General features: G+C 40.7%; 1 protein-coding gene across 1 annotated transcript in view; it reads right to left on the minus strand.

Annotated features, from left to right (window-relative positions):
* Positions 1-3914: 3914 nt before the first annotated feature.
* TMTC2 (transmembrane O-mannosyltransferase targeting cadherins 2) overlaps positions 3915-18420 on the minus strand; it is a 624329-nt gene continuing 609823 nt past the window's right edge. The window contains exon 12 of the mRNA XM_085652968.1: positions 3915-6836. Coding sequence (XP_085509094.1) covers positions 6657-6836 — 180 coding nt within the window. The 3' untranslated portion in view covers positions 3915-6656. The remainder of the gene's footprint in view (positions 6837-18420) is intronic.

Genomic DNA, 18420 nt, shown 5'->3' on the forward strand with positions numbered 1-18420 from the left:
GCAACTAGCTGGCAGCTCCCAATTCTTTGAGGCGCCAATGACAGAAGAGCCATTTCTTCATTCAAGGCAGAGATAATCTGATGCAGCTTTGACATTCAGATGCTAGACGTGCAAGCAGAAGACAAACGTTCACCAGCAGAGCGCCAAGCATTTGGAACAGCATCCTGAAGATCGGACTGATATGGTTAGTCTTCCAGTAAGGAAGGAAGGACCTTCTTTAAATTTCAATAACTAGGAATCATTTGAAGAATGACCTCCACACCTCTACCTTAATAAAAATGTGTGCTTACTTTTACCATATGCAGCACTTTGTTGCTACATAGTTAGGTCTGAGCTTTGCATTTAGTAAGTGCTCCCACGTGTGTGCCTACAGATAAAATCAGGATATATGCTTGAACTAGTCTTTTAGACAGGATCTACAGAAGGGATATGAAAAAATCCTGAGTCGATATGCTGTCAGGGAGAGCTTTCCTTTAAAAACATGGTCAAAGTTTGACTCCACGCACATCATCAATTGTATTTCTAGTGAATTATCCCATTTCTTTTGTGAAAAATATACACTAATGCCACTTCAAGGATCAGTGGCAGGTTTCTACAGGTTGATAAATGTTACTAACAAGAGATAGGCAGAGAAAAAAGATATCCAGACTCATACCTTTTGAGGTTGTGCTAGACTGAAATCTTTTTAAAGTATCAACACGAACTGCAGTTACTTTTTGATATTAAACTTATTTACAACTCTTTGCTTAAATTGGCCCCACACAATTTGAGAATCAGATGCCTTCAATCAACAGTGGCACAATGTAACCTGAAATATGAAGTCAAAAGTATCTTAGACCCTTGTCTGTGCCACAGCCAGCTATGGTATTTAGTTGAAATGGAGAGATCTATTACAAAGGATGATTCTTGTAAATGTAAATGTCCAGTATATGTAAAGTGCGAACAATAACCCGAGGGTGTCAAGGCACTGGGGGCTGTCGGGAAGATTAAGCAAGCTATTGCCCAGAGTCACATGGTGCTGGGCTGATCTGCCACCAGCACCGGGGATCCAACCGTGAGCCCAGCAGTTCCGGAGTCAGCCGCTCTGGCCGCTGCGCCACACTTCTTGGGAATTTTCTACTTAATAATATTTATCAAGCCTTGCCATTGTCCTTTACCACTGAAAAGCAAGTCTTGTGTAGGAAACATAGCAAGATGTTGTGTCCAGTTTACAATATCAGTTGCAGCAGGCCATGTCTTTCAATCCTTAGGATGGAGCTCGCTGTGCGGTCATTGACTGGAAAAAAGTGTGGAACTGTGGATGCTCATTTATCTTAAAACCTTAGTTATGCATGGGCTCCTCTTGGTTTGGGGAACCCACATACATTACGCAAGAAAGGTCTATGTTCTAATTTGTTTGGTTAGGAATCCACGCATAATACAGATCTTTCGAATACTTCCTGTTAAATGACGACAATTCCTTCAAAAGAAGAGTATCGTCTCATTTTACTTTGTGGCCCTGTCTAGTGCCTGATGCATACAGCAGCTCGTGTTTTTCCTGTAGTTCTAATAGCGTGTACAATTGGAAAGAAACTAGTGTCAGGACAGTCTCATTGACTTAAGAATGAGGCAGTTTTACTTTGTTGGCAGCATTATTTCCTACTGCAAGCCTTCTCAGGAAAGCAGATTCTGCAGGTTTCTTTTAATTGAAGAGGCAGTCCAGAAAACATATTTTCCCATAGAGGTTGTATTACTAAACAGAAGGAGATGACTTACAACTAAGACCCTCAATATCAGATTATCCTGATGCTCAGGATTTGGAGATAAAGGCTTTTTTTTAAATTAAATTAATGGTTGGAATGTACATTGATCTTTTGTACTATTTATGTAACAATTAAAGAGCACAGTTCTTTGGTGGTCTCAGTACTGCATATTACCGGCTTCCGGAATCGAACATTTAATGAGTGTGGTGGTAAGCCTCCAGAATACTTTGCTAATTCTTAGGTCCTCTTGTGCAAATGTCTAGTGACCTCGGCATATAAAGATAGTTATTGGATTTGAATCAAATGTGCATACACAGAAACATAAACTAATTGTATATTTTGCTCTTCAGTCCCATTCCAATCTACCCCCTGGCTGCTAGTATGCTGTGTTTTTTTTCTATAATCTGGTATAGGTACATGAAAGATGGGAGCTGGGAATCATCCCATTTGTGACGACCATCAGCATCTGTCACCAGATTTATGGTGAGGAAGGGATCCGTTCTACAGTTTGTGATGGAGGTGTTTGGAACTCTTTGGAGTGGATATTATTTACAACGCATAAATAATTCTGTCATTACCTTTTTCTAAGTGAAATGAGGCAAGAGTGCTATCTATTCAAAGCCAGCTGTCTATGGACCAGAATTTTGACAACTTTACAAATCAGGAATGGGCTAACCAGTTTCCCCAGCAAGAATACTAAAAAAGGATTACAAACTTTGTACAAAGTTTGAAGAAACGTGGTTCAAGGCTCTCCTGCTAGGAAAAGCAGAAAAGTAATAAATCCTTAACTTGTGTCCTTAACTTGACTTGTGTCTTTGCTACAATGTGGTTCCAGAGCTGTACCACTGAGTATCTCGCAGTGCCTGATCGGGGTCATGCCTGTCTGCTGGGAGTCACAGTGCCTTGGATGTTTGTTTCCATCTGGTGGCTGCAGTGCACAAATAACAGAGGAGTCAGGTTCCCTCAGTAGCTTCTGAAAGACAAGAGGTGTATGCTCCCATCCCCGACAGTAGACTGGGTAAGTAGGAGCGGTGGGGAAATGCTTGCATACCACGTGGTCTGGGTTTGCAGCACCAACTTCTGAAGAAACCTGAAACACCATTTAGATACCACTGCTTTTACCACATAGTACTATACAGAGAAGCTGGACACCCCTCCAGCCCGTGTTGGACATATTCTACCTATAGAATTTGAAGAAGTGTGTAATTAGAAGCAGAGGGCGAAGGGTCTCACATAGGCTCGACAGATGAGACCAAAGAGGAACGCCTCTGATTCCAGAAGTAGGTGATGTGCCATATTTAGCATTTACGACCATGGAGTTGGGATTTTACCATACAGCACTTTCTACTTGGCTGGTGGAAGTGAAAACTGTGTGAAGGCAATTAGACTTTTCCTGGCTTTCCTGGTGCAACTGTCATCAGAAATGTAGGTATATTTTCATAACCTACATGACCAACATTCCTGATGTGACGGGGGATTTCTCCCAGCACATCAAGAACCTATTAAATGCTTTCTGCACAAGACCACTACAGTTTACATGGAGTCCTGCATAAATGTTGTACTGCCAAAAATGGTGAGGAGACAACATGCCTAACTTGAGCTTATGACAGGACATATTTTATTGGTGCCACTACAGCAGTTTTAGGGTTAGGATTAAGGTTTTTCACTATGCGTGACACTGGTATACAGTGTTAAGCGTAAGGGACTACAGTCTATACATAATATAAATCCCGTCACTGCTTACCTCTATTACCTCTATTACATTACCGAAGTCCAAAGGCAAATATTTTCACCAGTTCAAATCTCTCACTTAGGTCATCCGTACTCACTGAGCAAGTTAACCTTTTCATATTTCTGAAAGAGTACTTGTTATGCGGGCATCACCCTCAGGTAAGGTGAAGAATAGCATTAACAGATTTTTCGTTCACCTCTGGGATTCTAGATAGCAAAGGCTCTAAGATTAAGCGCGTACACCACAGCCGAACATCAGGTCTCCTAGCAGGATTGCTATAGTGCTAAACAAACCATACCAGAGAAACTGTCTTTGTAATTGATTCTATTCCATTAATGCTGCTCATTCGTTTTTTCAGAAGAAAAAAGATCTGAATCTACAAAATCATGACTCTGCATAACTGTATGTTTGAAAAAATATAACACTTCATCACGGCAAAATTGTTATCAATTCTTTATTACTGAGAACAAAATGGAAAATTATTTTTTCTGGCACATAAAACAATTATTTCTACAAAAAGGAAAGTCTAAAAATTTTACAAATAGTATTTTTCTCAAAAAATAAAAATTTACTTTAGTAAACTTATTTTGTGCTCTTGTCAGCACTGTCTGAAATAATCTGCCATAATCCCTGAGCAGAGACATATTTTAACACATTTTTGACATACTTTATAAAAAGGTATTTTTAAGCCTCCTACAACAGGACAAACTGGGATGTCTTTTGTCGACATTCATTCTTTTACTGTTGAAGAAACCCAGTTATTAGTGATAACTTTAAGACCATAGTAAGCTATAAATCAATTGTTTCAATGAACAAAAAATAGGAAGATTGGTTGCATCAAAAGAGCAAAGAGCAGAAAAAGAGACTAGAAATAGGCACCCAGCAAATTCCAATGATTGTGCAACAGTAACAAATCTGCATGAGATATGTTAATCTTAAAAAGTACGTTTGCATTTTAGACCATTAAATGTAGAAGAGAATGCTGAAAGGGACCACCTCCTTCCAACTGCTGAAATACATATGTTGATATGCAATGATTTTAGATGTGCACTTTGTGAATACGCGAATAACTTGAACCCAAGTTTCCAGATTCAATAGCGATGTACGAGATTTTTACCCTAAATATATATAATTTATTTTTAAGATTATGAAATACATTTTCAAAACTCGGGCAAGAGTGTTGCACGAATGCTTTCTTAGCGATCACCACTCCTTATAAATAAAAACCTTAGCCCCAATGCTGGGCTGCGACCTAATAAAAAACAATTTTTAAAAAGCAGCGGGGTGACAAAAATGCATGAAGTTTCCACTGCACCTTTGGTTGAGTAGAATTTTCCAGATTTCAATATGTGTGTTGAGACACTCCACATCTGATCTGAACTCGTCCCACTCTGATCAATCAAAACCTCGAGTTTAAGGTCGCACCATCAATCAAGGAGCCTTTTGAAACTTTCAGGTAAAAGGCTGCAAAATGCTAGGTAGATGAACATGGGGAATTTACATAGGAACATACAAGATGCTTTGAAGATGGGCGCCTTTCACTTGACATTGACATAGGTGAAAGATAATATTATACAGATTGTATGATGGGAGGTACAGAAAGAACAAGGGCTGTAACCCAAATCCTCAGATAGTGTCTAGATAAAAAAAATATTATGAGCAACTCAACCTACTTAAAATTATCAGTTGCAAAATAATTCCATATCAAAAGAAATGTTTCCTCAAATTTGAGAAATCAACTTTCAATAAATAAATAAATAGATTACTGTATTTTCTCCAAGGATTACCCAGTAATGGAATGCTACTCCATAACTGTCTAGTTCATCCTTATAAATCTGATTCGAAGAACTTAAGAGAAACTGAGCTTTATCTATGACTGGCATATAAGTTACGCAAAGTCTTACTTCTGATGGCAAGCTGAAGCTGGACAAAGCATTCAGTGATTGGCATAAAAGACGGCAGAAACTAAAACTACACTGCCGATAATGATGCGTTATGTGTATAAACTCTGGCACACAGAGCAAAAAATAATGTAAATTTAACACCAATGTCTGTAAAGTATCCCTTATATATTACACAGTTCAGTAGGACTGCGTTTGTGCATTTGAAGCTACAAGATTTTACTATTTGTTTAGTCTCGTAGAAGATAATTATTTTAAGGACTCCACTGAATTCAGGGCAACCAAGTGATGCCTTCTGTCATGCAGCAATCCTGACTGACTATGGCAAAGTCTTATTCCCTTTTTGGCAAAACTGATTTTAGCCACATTCCCATCAGGGTGCTTATAGTTAAAGTAAATTCACATCTACTATTTACAGCACATCTCACTAGAAGAAATGTGTGTAAAACAGAAGTTCATCGTCAGAAAAAAACTCATCTATTAGAGTAAAATAATACACCTAGCTTGTGACTCTCTAACTCGATATGTTTTACACTCGAGTTTGTGGCTCTCAAACTCGATATGCTTTCGCTTTCACTTTTAAATCCAGACTAATGAGACACAAAGGGCAACTTAATCAACCTGCCTAGTGGGGAACTAGTAATGTTTGCTGAGTCGAAGGTCTATGTAAGGCATAGACAAGGAGCCAGTAAACACGATTTAGGTAACATTAGTCCGATCTTAATTCAAGGCCAATAATTATTTAGCACTTCTCTACAGACCAACCAAAATTAGTAAACAGCTAAAATGGAAGTCAAACAAAACATACATCTACGTGAAGTCTAATAAACTGAAAAACAAATTCTTGGATTTAGAGAAGTAGGGTAGCACTTGGATAAACTATGCACACATTGCATGTATTTGGCCAAGCATATGTTTGAAGTGAAGGTCTCGGTTACTTTCAGGTGAACCATATACTTTGTTCGCTCGCTCTGTTTCACAGGCAGTGCATTTCCAATGATTGCAATGAGGCCATAAATGAACATCGTGTGGCTGAGTCCCAACAAGAAGACTTTAGTGCATAAAATGCACCACTTTGTTGTGTCCATTTCTAACACTTGTAAATCCTTCATAAGGTTCTCAAATACTATCTACCTCTCCTTTTTGGCAAAACTACAGCACCAGAAGCAGAATTATCTCCTAGCAGCAGTGGAGATCCGCAGATCTGTGCAGTTAGATTCAGTCTCATCTCGGAAAACTCAATTTCCCACAAACTACAATCTCCTCCTTTTGTTCTTCGTGTCACGTTTTGGAAGTTTTTAACCCTTGCTTTTCCATGATATTCCAAAGCTTGCGAAGATTTGATTGAGTGATGATATCGTCAGGTTTGAAGTGAAGAGCCCGAAGGTAGTTGGCTTCAGCCTCTACGAGTTTACCATTGAGGTGAAGAATGGCTCCAAGGTTCATCAAGGCTGCCGGGTACTAGAAAATAAAAAGTAATAGTAAATATTAAAATCTTCTTATGATGTATCAAAACATTCTTCCAAACAGTTTTCGTGCTTGTGGGAGAATATATGGGAGCAAATGAACAACTGTGCGTCAGTGACAAGGAGAATGTGAACATGTTGGCAAATGGAGCTGTACGATGCTCATTTTAGAGAATTTAAAAATATTCCTGCACTGAGAAAATTCAGGGCACATAAACAATCAATAAATTATAACAGCAACGAATTACAAAAAAAACATGAGATGAACAGTGGAGAGTAAAGGCAGATTTAGTGTGCCATAAAAGATAACACAAAACAGAATGTTCACATTGTGCTCTAAGCTCTCATGAGTATTCCATAGTAACACATCATCAGCAGTGGGGAACATCAACGTTTAGGCTTGAAACTGGCTAGTGTGAAACTGCAAAGCAGGTGGTTCAACGGTTTGTAATACAACATGCAACCTAAAAGACTTCTCTAAAAACCTGTTGTTCAAAGATTCATCTTCGGTTCAGATTTATAGCTTGAAGAGAAAACATTCAACAACACTCTCAAATTCTACTGAAAACGATCATCAAGCTGGGCCAAGCAATAGGGACCCTGAAAATGGAAGTGGATAGCATGCCCTTTGCATGAGATTCCACACTCGGCCTGGACATATGCAGTAAAGTGACAGGTTCGTCCACCTTGTTTGAAAAGGATCAAGCCTCACTCCATAATAACATCATCACAACTGCACTGGATAGGTCTTGCACCCAAGGGAAAGCACAACAATACCTGCGAGAAGCACTCTCAACCCAAGCGTCAAGGAAAATCTTGTTTTTGTGGCTCAAAGGCCTTAGGATTTTGGATTTCAACTCAACATGGGCACAAAAGGACAGGACAGTGTCCTGCCGGGTATGCAATTATCACAAAGAATCTTGGCTCCACCTATTATGCTGTTGCCCCACATTGGCCAATGTAAGCCATCAGCGGCTATGCCCGATATTTAGTCTCAAGGGCACAATGTCCTGTAAGGAGGCCTTGGATTGGTGTTTTACAGCAATAAACACCTGCCTCCTTGCAAGAGCGTGAAAATGTATACATCAAATCAGAACTGCACTTGATACCCAGCTACTGCCCTCACAAATTAAGGCGGGTGGCAAACATGCACAAAAGATCTTGCCAGTGCCCTTGCAGGCCAAGCATGAAACCAAAACGATGGACAACGACAATAACAACCCTACAACCAAGGTGGCAGCAGCAGGGCCCAGCTGTGGGAATAAATAGAACAACCATAATGGGCAGGCGCATTTGCACAACCGTAACATGGCAAGACATCTGACTTTAAGGTCCTAATGGTGAAACAAAAACGCACCGCTATGCTCGAAGACAAAGATGGGACTTACCAACGAAAGAGGCATCAGTGTGTCTTGTGTTTTAAGTAATCAGGTGACGGGAGGAAGCAAGGGTGGACCTAAATCCCTTTGATCTTTTAACAGGTTTTGTGTAATGCTCGAGTAACGACAACAAAATAAATAAGTCTCCTGCTCGACACTTTCAATGAACTTTAAGGAAACGTCACCGTAACAAAAAAGCAGTACAATACAATACAATATTTTATTTGATTCAGACCTCAACGGAGATCAACAAATACATACGCATGACCTCATCCTTATTAAAGTACAGGCACAAAACTTTTAAAATTCATTATAAAAATAGAACAATAAAAATGCTTTAAAATCCACTTGTGCGACATTCTATTAAATAAAAAAGTTACAATTATTTGCTCTACTTTAAAACAATGTTAAAAAACTTTTAAAGAATGTAAACAAGTTATGACAAACTAATTCATTGGCTGGAGAGTTACACAGCATAATTAAGTCATGAGCTAGAGTTGCTTTATGCTTTAATTGGATAGGTCTTATAAATCGTCGTCGAGCCTCTACCATTCTCAGGTTTGGACAAATTAGTAAAACATGAAATAAATCTTGTCGTCCTTCTTTACACAATTCCCATATGCCTTTAATGTTATTTATACCTTCCCAACTGTCTAGGTGTGTTGCTAATGGGAGCATTCCCATACGTAAAAGAAGAATACAACGTCTTACCCAGTGTTCTAATTGAAATTGTAAATAGGGCGCATGGGTTTTAAAATCTATGCCTTGAGCGAACGCTTTATACTGCTTTAGCTGAATGTAATATTCTTTATCATTTTCGGAACTGATTCTAGGAGTCAGACGTTTTAAAAAGAGCTTCAAATGTGCTGGGGACCATTCCTGTAAAAGTGCAACAGTGCACTGAGAAACCTCAACAGTCTTTGACAGATTTCTATTAAAAGTAAACCGAGATGCTGCCTCTCTGAAAGTCTTCAATTTTAAGATACCTTAAAGTGTCTGGTGCTGCGTGTAATAGATTATACGCCCACCTTATGATGTTAGAAATTATTCGAGCAAAGAGCTTGAACTGGTACCGACTGAGACACCTTTACAAATTTTCGAAGTATGATTCCCTCCTTTACCTTTATAGTATGCCATGTTTTAATTTGTGAGAATTCCACAGCATATGATAGAATCGGTGGGATTTTCATACTATAAACCTCCAACATAGCTTTAAAGTGTCTATTACCCGTAGTGCGATACAGTCTCTGTAAAGCCCCTACATGAGATTCTGCCTTATGACTTAAATGTTGAAGGTGAGCTGTATCTTGTAGGTTATTTGTGAAAATACGGCCCAGATATGCATACTCTGTCTCAATTGGTTTACCTCCTAATGACCATGTAAAAGATAAAGGTTTCCTTCTACCACTGAAAGGAAGAGCTTTTGCTTTAGATATATTAGGCAGCAGAAAATTTTCATTTGCGTATTGGTTTAGTTTGTTCAGGTTTCTTTGCAGTCCTATTGGGGTACGATCAAATATAACTATATCATCGGCATACATTAAACAATGTAAGTCAACTTGTGCCAATTTCGGAGGGTGGTTTTTGATTCAGGAGAAACGCCCTGGTAGATCACTAATGTAGATAGAGAATAATAAGGGAGCTAGTAGGCATCCCTGTTTCAACGTATTCTTCGTGGGGAATGATTCAGTTAGGCCCTTTTCACCCCCCATTTGGACTCTACACCATGTTGCCGTATGAAGGGAAATCATAATTCTTAAGAGATCTGTAGGAATCCCCAAATTCTCAAATTTTCTCCATAAAATCGGTCTATCTACACTGTCAAAAGCAGTTTAAAAATCGATAAAAGCACAATATAAAATTTGAGCATTTGACGTAACATACTTGTCAAGGACTGTTTGAAACACAGCAATGTTATCCAGTGTAGAGTGCTTTGATCGAAACCCAGTCTGGAATATAGGAATCACTTTATTCGAAAAAGCCCAGTTTTATAAATGTTTCAAGAGCCAAGCTGCAAAAATGTTGCTGGTGGCATCAAGAAGGGTTATTTGTCTATAGTTGGCTAGATTCGTACTTGAGCCTTTTTTCAGAAGAGGAACCACTACACTTCCCCGCTATGATTCCGGTATTTCCCCGCTTTGCAGACAGTATTGGAAGAGTGGGGATAAAAATGTACTCCAACCATCGGCGTTTTTTTGTAGGACTTTAATTGGAATTCTATCCGGGCCCATCGCTGCTGATGCTCTGGCTGAGGTTATAAAAGCGAATATTTTTGCCGCTGAAATTTTCATTGATTCCTGCTCGCATTCACTCTTCTGCCCATAGTGCTGTCTAGGAAGGATCTGATTTTGATGGTTAGGTTTATAGAGCCCAAAGATGTGTTTTTCCCAGTCAGATGGCGAGAGTGGTGTAGCTTGAATTGATTTTCGTATTCCCATTTGTGCAAAAATTATGTTCCAAAATGATTTATTATTTCTGTATTTTACTGCCAGTTGGATATCGACCCAGATACAGTCTCTTAAAGCTAGCCTCTCTCTCTCTTTTTTCCGTTGACGGATTTTTTTCAGTTTTCTTATTTCTCCTTGTCTTACGTCACAAAAGGAACGAAATTGAGTTCTAATCAATTTATTTAGTTGTCGAGAGTTATTATCTGCTTGATTTACTTTTTGGAGCTTTTTAATGTACTCTCGCCTTGTTGGATTCACTTGACGAGAGGCAACTACAGACTGTATGATAGCTTCATATCTGTCTATAGGATTGCCATCTCTATTTGCAGATGATGACAACTTTGAGACCACGAAGATGTATGCTGTGTAAAAACATACATTTCTATGAAAAGCAATACTTTGCTAGTTGGCAAAGAAGGGATTTACCAATAAGTGGGGTACTAGAAGGTTGGGTGTGCTTTAAGGTTTAAGGGATGGGTGGGTTTCAGGTAGGAGGGAGCTGGGAAGGAGGGGTGAAGATTATGTGCTTTTTAAACAGTAAAGATTTTCAATAATCGTACGGTTAATAAACGTACTTGCGTAGTTGATTATGGTCCAAATGTGGTCATAATGTGCACTTTGTTGGGGCACAGCTGTCCCACATTTAGGCTCAATATATGTTGATTTCGTTGGCTTCAAATGTGTTGAATTTAGCTGCACAATATTTTACTCCATCACTCAAACATCCAGCTATCGCACATCATTGCTTACTGGGCTCCTGTGGGTCTTACATTGCCTTCTCTAACGTGCCCGTTGACGCCAGATGAGAAGTATAGCACCCTGAACTGATATATTTTTTGTGGGTACGAGAACAGCTGGCAGTGATCTGAACTGATGTGAGTAACAAGACATGCCGTGAACCATCCTTTTTACGTGTTATTCAAGGGCACATTGCAATTTTGGGAGCAGGTTGTGAACTGAAGATCCCAGGGCAGTAAGATTAACATTTTGTCCCTTTAGACACCTTTCCAGTGAATAAACAGGAAAGTCGCCAGCAGCCACACATCCAAATAAGGCTTCCGGACCACAGTTTTTTCCGTTTATAAGATCTACAAATGGTCAACCAAACCATCAATGTGTATGATAGCATATGATAAACATTAAGGGTCAATCAGCTTTTGACATAGGGGATTGTTATATGTTTAGCTGAACATGGATTGTCAGTGTTCCACAGAATAGTTCGCACTGCCAGGCACCTACCAAAGGATGGAGCAAAGGTGCAAACCACTGGCCTGAAGCAAGGACTTAAATCCGATGGCGGATCAACAAGAAAATCAATATAAATTTTCATCATTAGCAAAATTAAAAGTGTCATCCAAACATAACTAGTCCTTCATCTCTTTTAAAGTATCCAACAAAAGGCTGCTAACTGCAATGCTTATTTGGTAAATTTGCTTTCATAATGCGGTGGTAAAACATGTCTGCACCGAGCACTGCTTTCCTTGCCACCAAGGGCATGAATTCGCACCAGTCAATGTTTGGTGAGACTGTCTTGGTGTTGCCTCCCACACACAAAACCGTTGGTTACTCAGGCCTTCGTTGATCGCGAGCGGCTGGGGGCTCGGAGCGATATTTATTGCTCTTAATCAATGATGATATCCTGGGGATTGTTATTTATAGGGTACGATAAATATCAGCAATTATGAGTTTCCTCATAACAATGAGGAATGTGTGAATTCTGAGGCGCTCTCTGCACCAAAATCTGCTTGCATCATAAATTACCAGCCATTTTTCGCCTTGTGAATGTCGACACGATTCACCTGTCGAAAGTGACCTGGGGAAAATTTATGGGGTGAACACCCCATGGAGTTCTCTCTGCACTGCTCTCAAGTTTGAGTCACTGCACAGATCAGTAATTCACGGTGAATTCACAATCCCGATGCAAACAAGTACCTACAAAGTCTTCTCATATCCTGTGCCTAACAGTTTGAGTCCACTCACAAACATTACTCCAGTAATTTTGGTATGAATGGAGGTAAAGAATAAATAAAGATAAATTTAGCAATAGAAGCTGCAAATGAGTCTCTGTTCAAGAGCATTCATTCTTGGTCAGATGGCAGTGTGCCGGAGGCAATCAATGACTCTCTTCTAGCATGCACAGGACCGAAGATGAGTCAATGATTCACTGAAAGGTAGGGCAGGGTTAACAGTATATGAGACACTTCCACTTTATTAATTCTCCAAAAGGGGGCAAACACTTATACTGCTAGAGCTTGCCAAACACGTTGATAAAGCTCTTCAAAGCAAGACACTCCGCGCTCGGTCAAAACATTCTGTTTTCTTTAGCATTCTGCTATCTTGGCATTTATACTCGGTAATAATTGATTACTATGATCAAATAGTCTATAGAATACATTATGTTTTGTTTTTTTATTTAATCACTTTTCATCAATGAGCACTACAAAGGATTATGCCCACAGGCAATTTTCAATGTGTGCATCTTTTATATTTTTTATCCAAATACCATTCAACAATCGAAGTGGTGGATGATGCAACCCAGTCTCCTCATCCGACTCAACCAAAATGTAGCATTTTACATAAGACCCAATCAACACCCAAACCTCACAAATGGGATTCAAGGACATAGTCTTCAGTGGCTAACCCCCTGCCTGACTAACAGATTCCAGTTTATCCAAAATAACAAGTATAAATCACAGTGTATCCCTGTGGTCAGTGGTGTACCACAAGGCACCATTGCGTCACCTGTCATCATCAACCTCTACACAGAAGTGCTAAAAAATACACCTGACACACAGCTCTACAGACAAGGTGATATGGTAGTGAAACGGATGATGACAGGGCAACCTCACTACCTGGATATCGAAAGCCACCCCAAAACTAAAACCCTAGAAAAGAGTTTAACCTAACAACCAATTACAGCACTTAAGCTCATGTTAAGTAACAGTGGCTTCAGCTTCAAAAGGCACAGTGCTAGGAAGAGTCATTCTGCTTGATACCTACTCTCACTTCTTTGCAGTCAAGGCCGAACACAACTTCAGAGCAGTCTTTCAAGCGCAGGTCCTAACACTACCTGGATAGATGCAAGGTCCTGCTCGAAAGCAACTCCGAGATAGACGTGGCACCTTTGAAAACCATCTCCCATGCAAGTGATCAAGGGACTGAGAAAGATCAATGGGATCACACTGACTCCATTGTACGCCTCTGCCCAGCTGCAAGAACACTACAGACACTATGTGACAAATGGACCTTATACCTGTATTATGAACTTGCAACCGGATCGCTTGTACAGGACAATGTTTCTTTGCAACTTGGGTTATGCTTGATGTGCACACATACATAAATCTATAGATATATTTGTATAAAGTTTGCCCTTGGAAACTACATGTAGGACTGACTGCTTTCTAATGTTATTCACAACTGCAACACCCTGTTATGATTAGAATTTACTTGCAAAAAGGTTCTCTAACTCTTCCTCCCAGGAGTAGAATGTAAGCTAGAATCATTCACTCTATCAGTTCTATTTCAAGAGGAAGAGGAGTCTCAATCAAACTTTATGATGTTGCTTTCAGCAATACAGCTTTCAGCATATACTGAATAGTCATCTATCTGTATTCATACTTGTGTAGATCAGTCTAACATTCACAACACTGCACTATGAAGACTATCAGTCATATGCATAGGTCATATGCAAGGGAAAAGGCCCGCTGCCAACACAAAAATAGAACAGACAACAACTGGCATCACTGCCATGGTTGAAGTGGTATAGTTGGAAGGCAATTTCTTCTTCTAGTAATAAGCATAACAAATACTTGCTAGTGAAATAAAAGTTCACCATAGACATACTATCAAATGAGCAGAATTTATGACATTCATTGCTTTGAAAATGGAGTCCATGAGTTGCCATCTCTCCAAAACCTGTATTCCCAATATGTTCAAGCTGTAATAATATTTCATTTTGGATTTCTTCATTAAAACATCATATGGAAGTACACCTCAGTGTTTGATAATTTACCACACATTACAAAGTAACAATTATCAAAATGCATATTTCAAATAAAACCAATAGAAAAATCAACTAAAACAAGCATTCACAGAAATTTCTAGATGTACAAATACCAAAATGGCTTTCTTTGAGTGGCTGTAGAAACATTCATCCAAAACTTGTTAAAGATGTCCAAAGGTCTTTTACTTCAGAAATAAAGATACAGTTGTAGAATGCAGGACAGCCAACATGACTTGTGGCTGACATCCGCACTAGGGTATTAATGGTTGGCGTCCTTCATACGTTATTCAAGTTTTGGGTTTTGCCCATTAATATGAAAAATGTGTCCTTAATAGTGAATCTTCACAATTTACCAATAGTATTGGAAAGTGTGATGGTTCTGAAACTACAACATCAATTAGAACAAACGCAGTGGCAGATGGCATTCGAAGTAATGTGGGCCGAGATCAAGCCTGCAACACATCTGGGGTATGTATGGTTTTAAAATTAGACCTCTCAACAGCTTGTGGGACAGGGGTGCATCAATGCTTGGAAATTAGTAAAGCTATATGGTACAGGAATCCACACCTCTACTCTGCAATTTCTTACAAGTGAGATCACCCTTCTTCCCAAATCAGAGGTACATCTTTTTTTGTATGGCGAAATCATGTAGACAATCTATAATAAGAATCACCCATGTTGGTACCAAATGATATTGGTTCAGGTTTTATATCTTAAAGGGAATTTGTTTACCATTTATCCGTCCACAATTGAAAATCTGAATGGGAGACGAGTAAGCCCAAGATAAATGCTGTTCTGTGTTCAATGTGACCATTCAGGATCTCATATGTAAATGATTTGACAAGGTTATAAATCATGGGAATGCAGCAGTCATTTACTTTCCAATGTGGACATAATGTACAGATCCCATTTACCTACATAAAGCTGTAGAAGCTGGAAGAGAGAAATGTGTGTGATGTCAATCTGAAGCTGCCCGACGTTGTGCTTCAACAGAGTCGCAGACTACAAGGGCTATAGAGGTTGGAAACTGGCTCCTTTAGCCAGTCACGGCTGGTTCTTCTTTTATAGCCATTAGCCTTGGTGTAGTGGCTTTGGCACTAATAGGGGGAAACTACTGTATTGGAATTGCACCTGTGGAGCATGGTGCAAGCAGCTTCAATATACATCTTTCTTGCATATAAAAGTGCCTTCTGCTACAGTACGTACCAGTGCCTGGAGTGATCACTTTATCCTGCTCCCTCAACCCACTTTCAAATTGGTGCGACGGGCACAAACAGGGACAGTACACCCTACTGCTGATAGTGCACCGACCATTGGGCACAAAGGAACTAGTGCATTAGTGAAAGGCAGAGCAGATGCACGTAGCAGCCCCTCCGTATTTCACAGTGCAGGAGGCACTCACCTGAACTTCAACTGGAGGGCAGGGAGTGGCTGCGCCCAACTGAAGGAGGATGTATGTGGTGTCCATGGGACCCTATTCACCCCTTTCAGAGGGCTGCCCTAACGGAACACACAGAGTGCGCCACCTTTTTGCAACGTACAGTTAGGGTACCGCCTGAAGTCCTCTTCCTCTGCGCCCATGACCATAATACAGTGCAAGCACTGAGGCAAAATGTTACTAGCCCCTTGAAAATGAGGGAACACCTTTTTTAAGGTAGGGCCAGCACTGTACGTTCACTGTCGGTCTTTCTATTACAGAATGAGCTGCACAAGACGGCGTTTTCTTCTGTAATACTGCAATGACCCTATGGCCGGAATGTGAACAGCGACCAGCCCTGGCAATCTGCTCGACCGACTCTCATAGTGGGGGCAGATATTGCAGCACTGCTGCAAAACAGCCCCCCAGTAACCAAACCGACCCCCCCCCCAGCCTACTGGGAACACTTCTGGTGCCCGCTACAGCCAGTTTAGCCTTGAGTGACCTGGGGGTGCAAAAAAACAGCGCACATGCTTGTGGCACCCCAAGGGCACAGAATGTAATATGGCCCCCTGGTGTTTGGGGTAAATGTAAAATCAACTGGGGTATCTGAAGGAGTGGTGAGGATTTGAAGTGAATATTTAGTGGCTATTCGAGATGCATCTCCAAGGAGTACTGTCCCGCGAAATATTAAACGTGTTTCTTGCAAGGTTCACAGTTTCCATCTTTCATTGAGCAACCAGACTTAGATTGAAATAATATACCCTTATATCAAATCTATGACATGCTGACATTCTAGCCAAGTGAAAGGCACACTGACCACACAACCACTTCTCATTAGTTTGACTCGTTTGTAGCTTTCGTCCTCAATGTAAATACATTAATTAATAAAAAAGTATCAAAGGCGCTTTAACACCCTGCAGTCAAGCCCTTCCTTTAGTGCAATGCAAAGAATGAGCGGCCTAGTTACAAAATATGTAAGAAGCATATCGCACTCAGGAGGTTGGAATGACACCCCCTGATTTATACAAACTACATGGATCTCTGGAATTTACAATAAAGTGTGGCATTTTCATCCTCAAAGAAGGGAACTATATTGAGTGGGCAACCAGTCTGGCACCTCTAGGCCAGCAGGCTACCAACAGTTTTGGCTAGGGCTCACCTGGTTGGAGATCCTCCACTTTTGGGAGCCGTCGGAAACATGACATACTAGCGGCATAAAACACCGGCTCAAAATGGCCTCTTTTGGTCTAGAGGACGAAGAGGAAACCTGGGCCTTAAAATGCTTGCATAGGTTCTGCCCAGGTCACCAACTTTGATGATTATTTCAATTGTTATCGTGCTCTTTAATCCTACATGGATAATAGTAGGTACTGTTCCGGCCTTTGAGATGCTGCAACGGTCTGCTCATACTTCACCATCTGGTTTATTTGGCCGATTGTAAATATGCTCTTTTGATGCAAACAAACCGTGCTCCGCAGCCCAGATGGGTAGGCTGGTGATGTCTACATTCATTTAAGTAAGCGAGAAACCCAAAGACCTGCCAAAGGTAATTAAATCCTAAAACAGAGATCAGCAGAAACCTAGAAACATCCAACACTTTAAGACCACCACCTTGTACACCTCCAACACAATAGAGGGAAGGAAGCCCACTAGACCATGTTCAAAGAACACTTACTATCATGACACACCAAGAAAAAACATACAGTCGGCTGCACCGGACAGCATTCACCTATAGGAAACAACACACCTCCAAACACCCCTTCACACTCATCCTACCCTCGAAGCCATGCCCCCACCGTGATCCCCGTCAGCCGTGGGCATGACGTTAATTAGTTAAGATCCATCGCAGGTTCTGCTGCTGAAGTTATTACTTGGTCTCCGTGACCAGAGCGATCATTTCCTCGTCCTGGATTCCTTAACAACCAAATGGATTCCGGAAGTAGCAGCCTTGGAGCACTCGATTGAACTCATTGGATTAACACACAGAACATCAGTGGGCGGTGAAACTCCGCGACTACAGCATGGGGGCCGTTTGCCCGGGTGGAGTGTTCAAGCATCACTGCTGCATGAAGGCAAAAGGTTTGCGCTGCGGTAAGTGCTGTGTGCGGGGCGTGGCACCGCGGCAGCCAGTGCGCGCGCTGTGCCTGAGCGACACTTGCAGCTCTGCTGCGAGAGGAGGGTGTGTGCATAAGTGTAGTAAGCACTGCTGCCGCCATGGTGGACTGTAATGAGGGCAGCTTACACTGCTGATGCAGGAGCTGCTTGTTCTAGGTGTGAGGAAATCTTGCACTGCTGACGAGAAAGAGAGAGAGAGAGTGTGTGTTTAAGTG

The sequence above is a fragment of the Triturus cristatus genome, chromosome 4_1 (assembly GCF_964204655.1).
Source record: "Triturus cristatus chromosome 4_1, aTriCri1.1, whole genome shotgun sequence".
In the NCBI taxonomy this organism is placed as follows: Eukaryota; Metazoa; Chordata; class Amphibia; order Caudata; family Salamandridae; genus Triturus; species Triturus cristatus.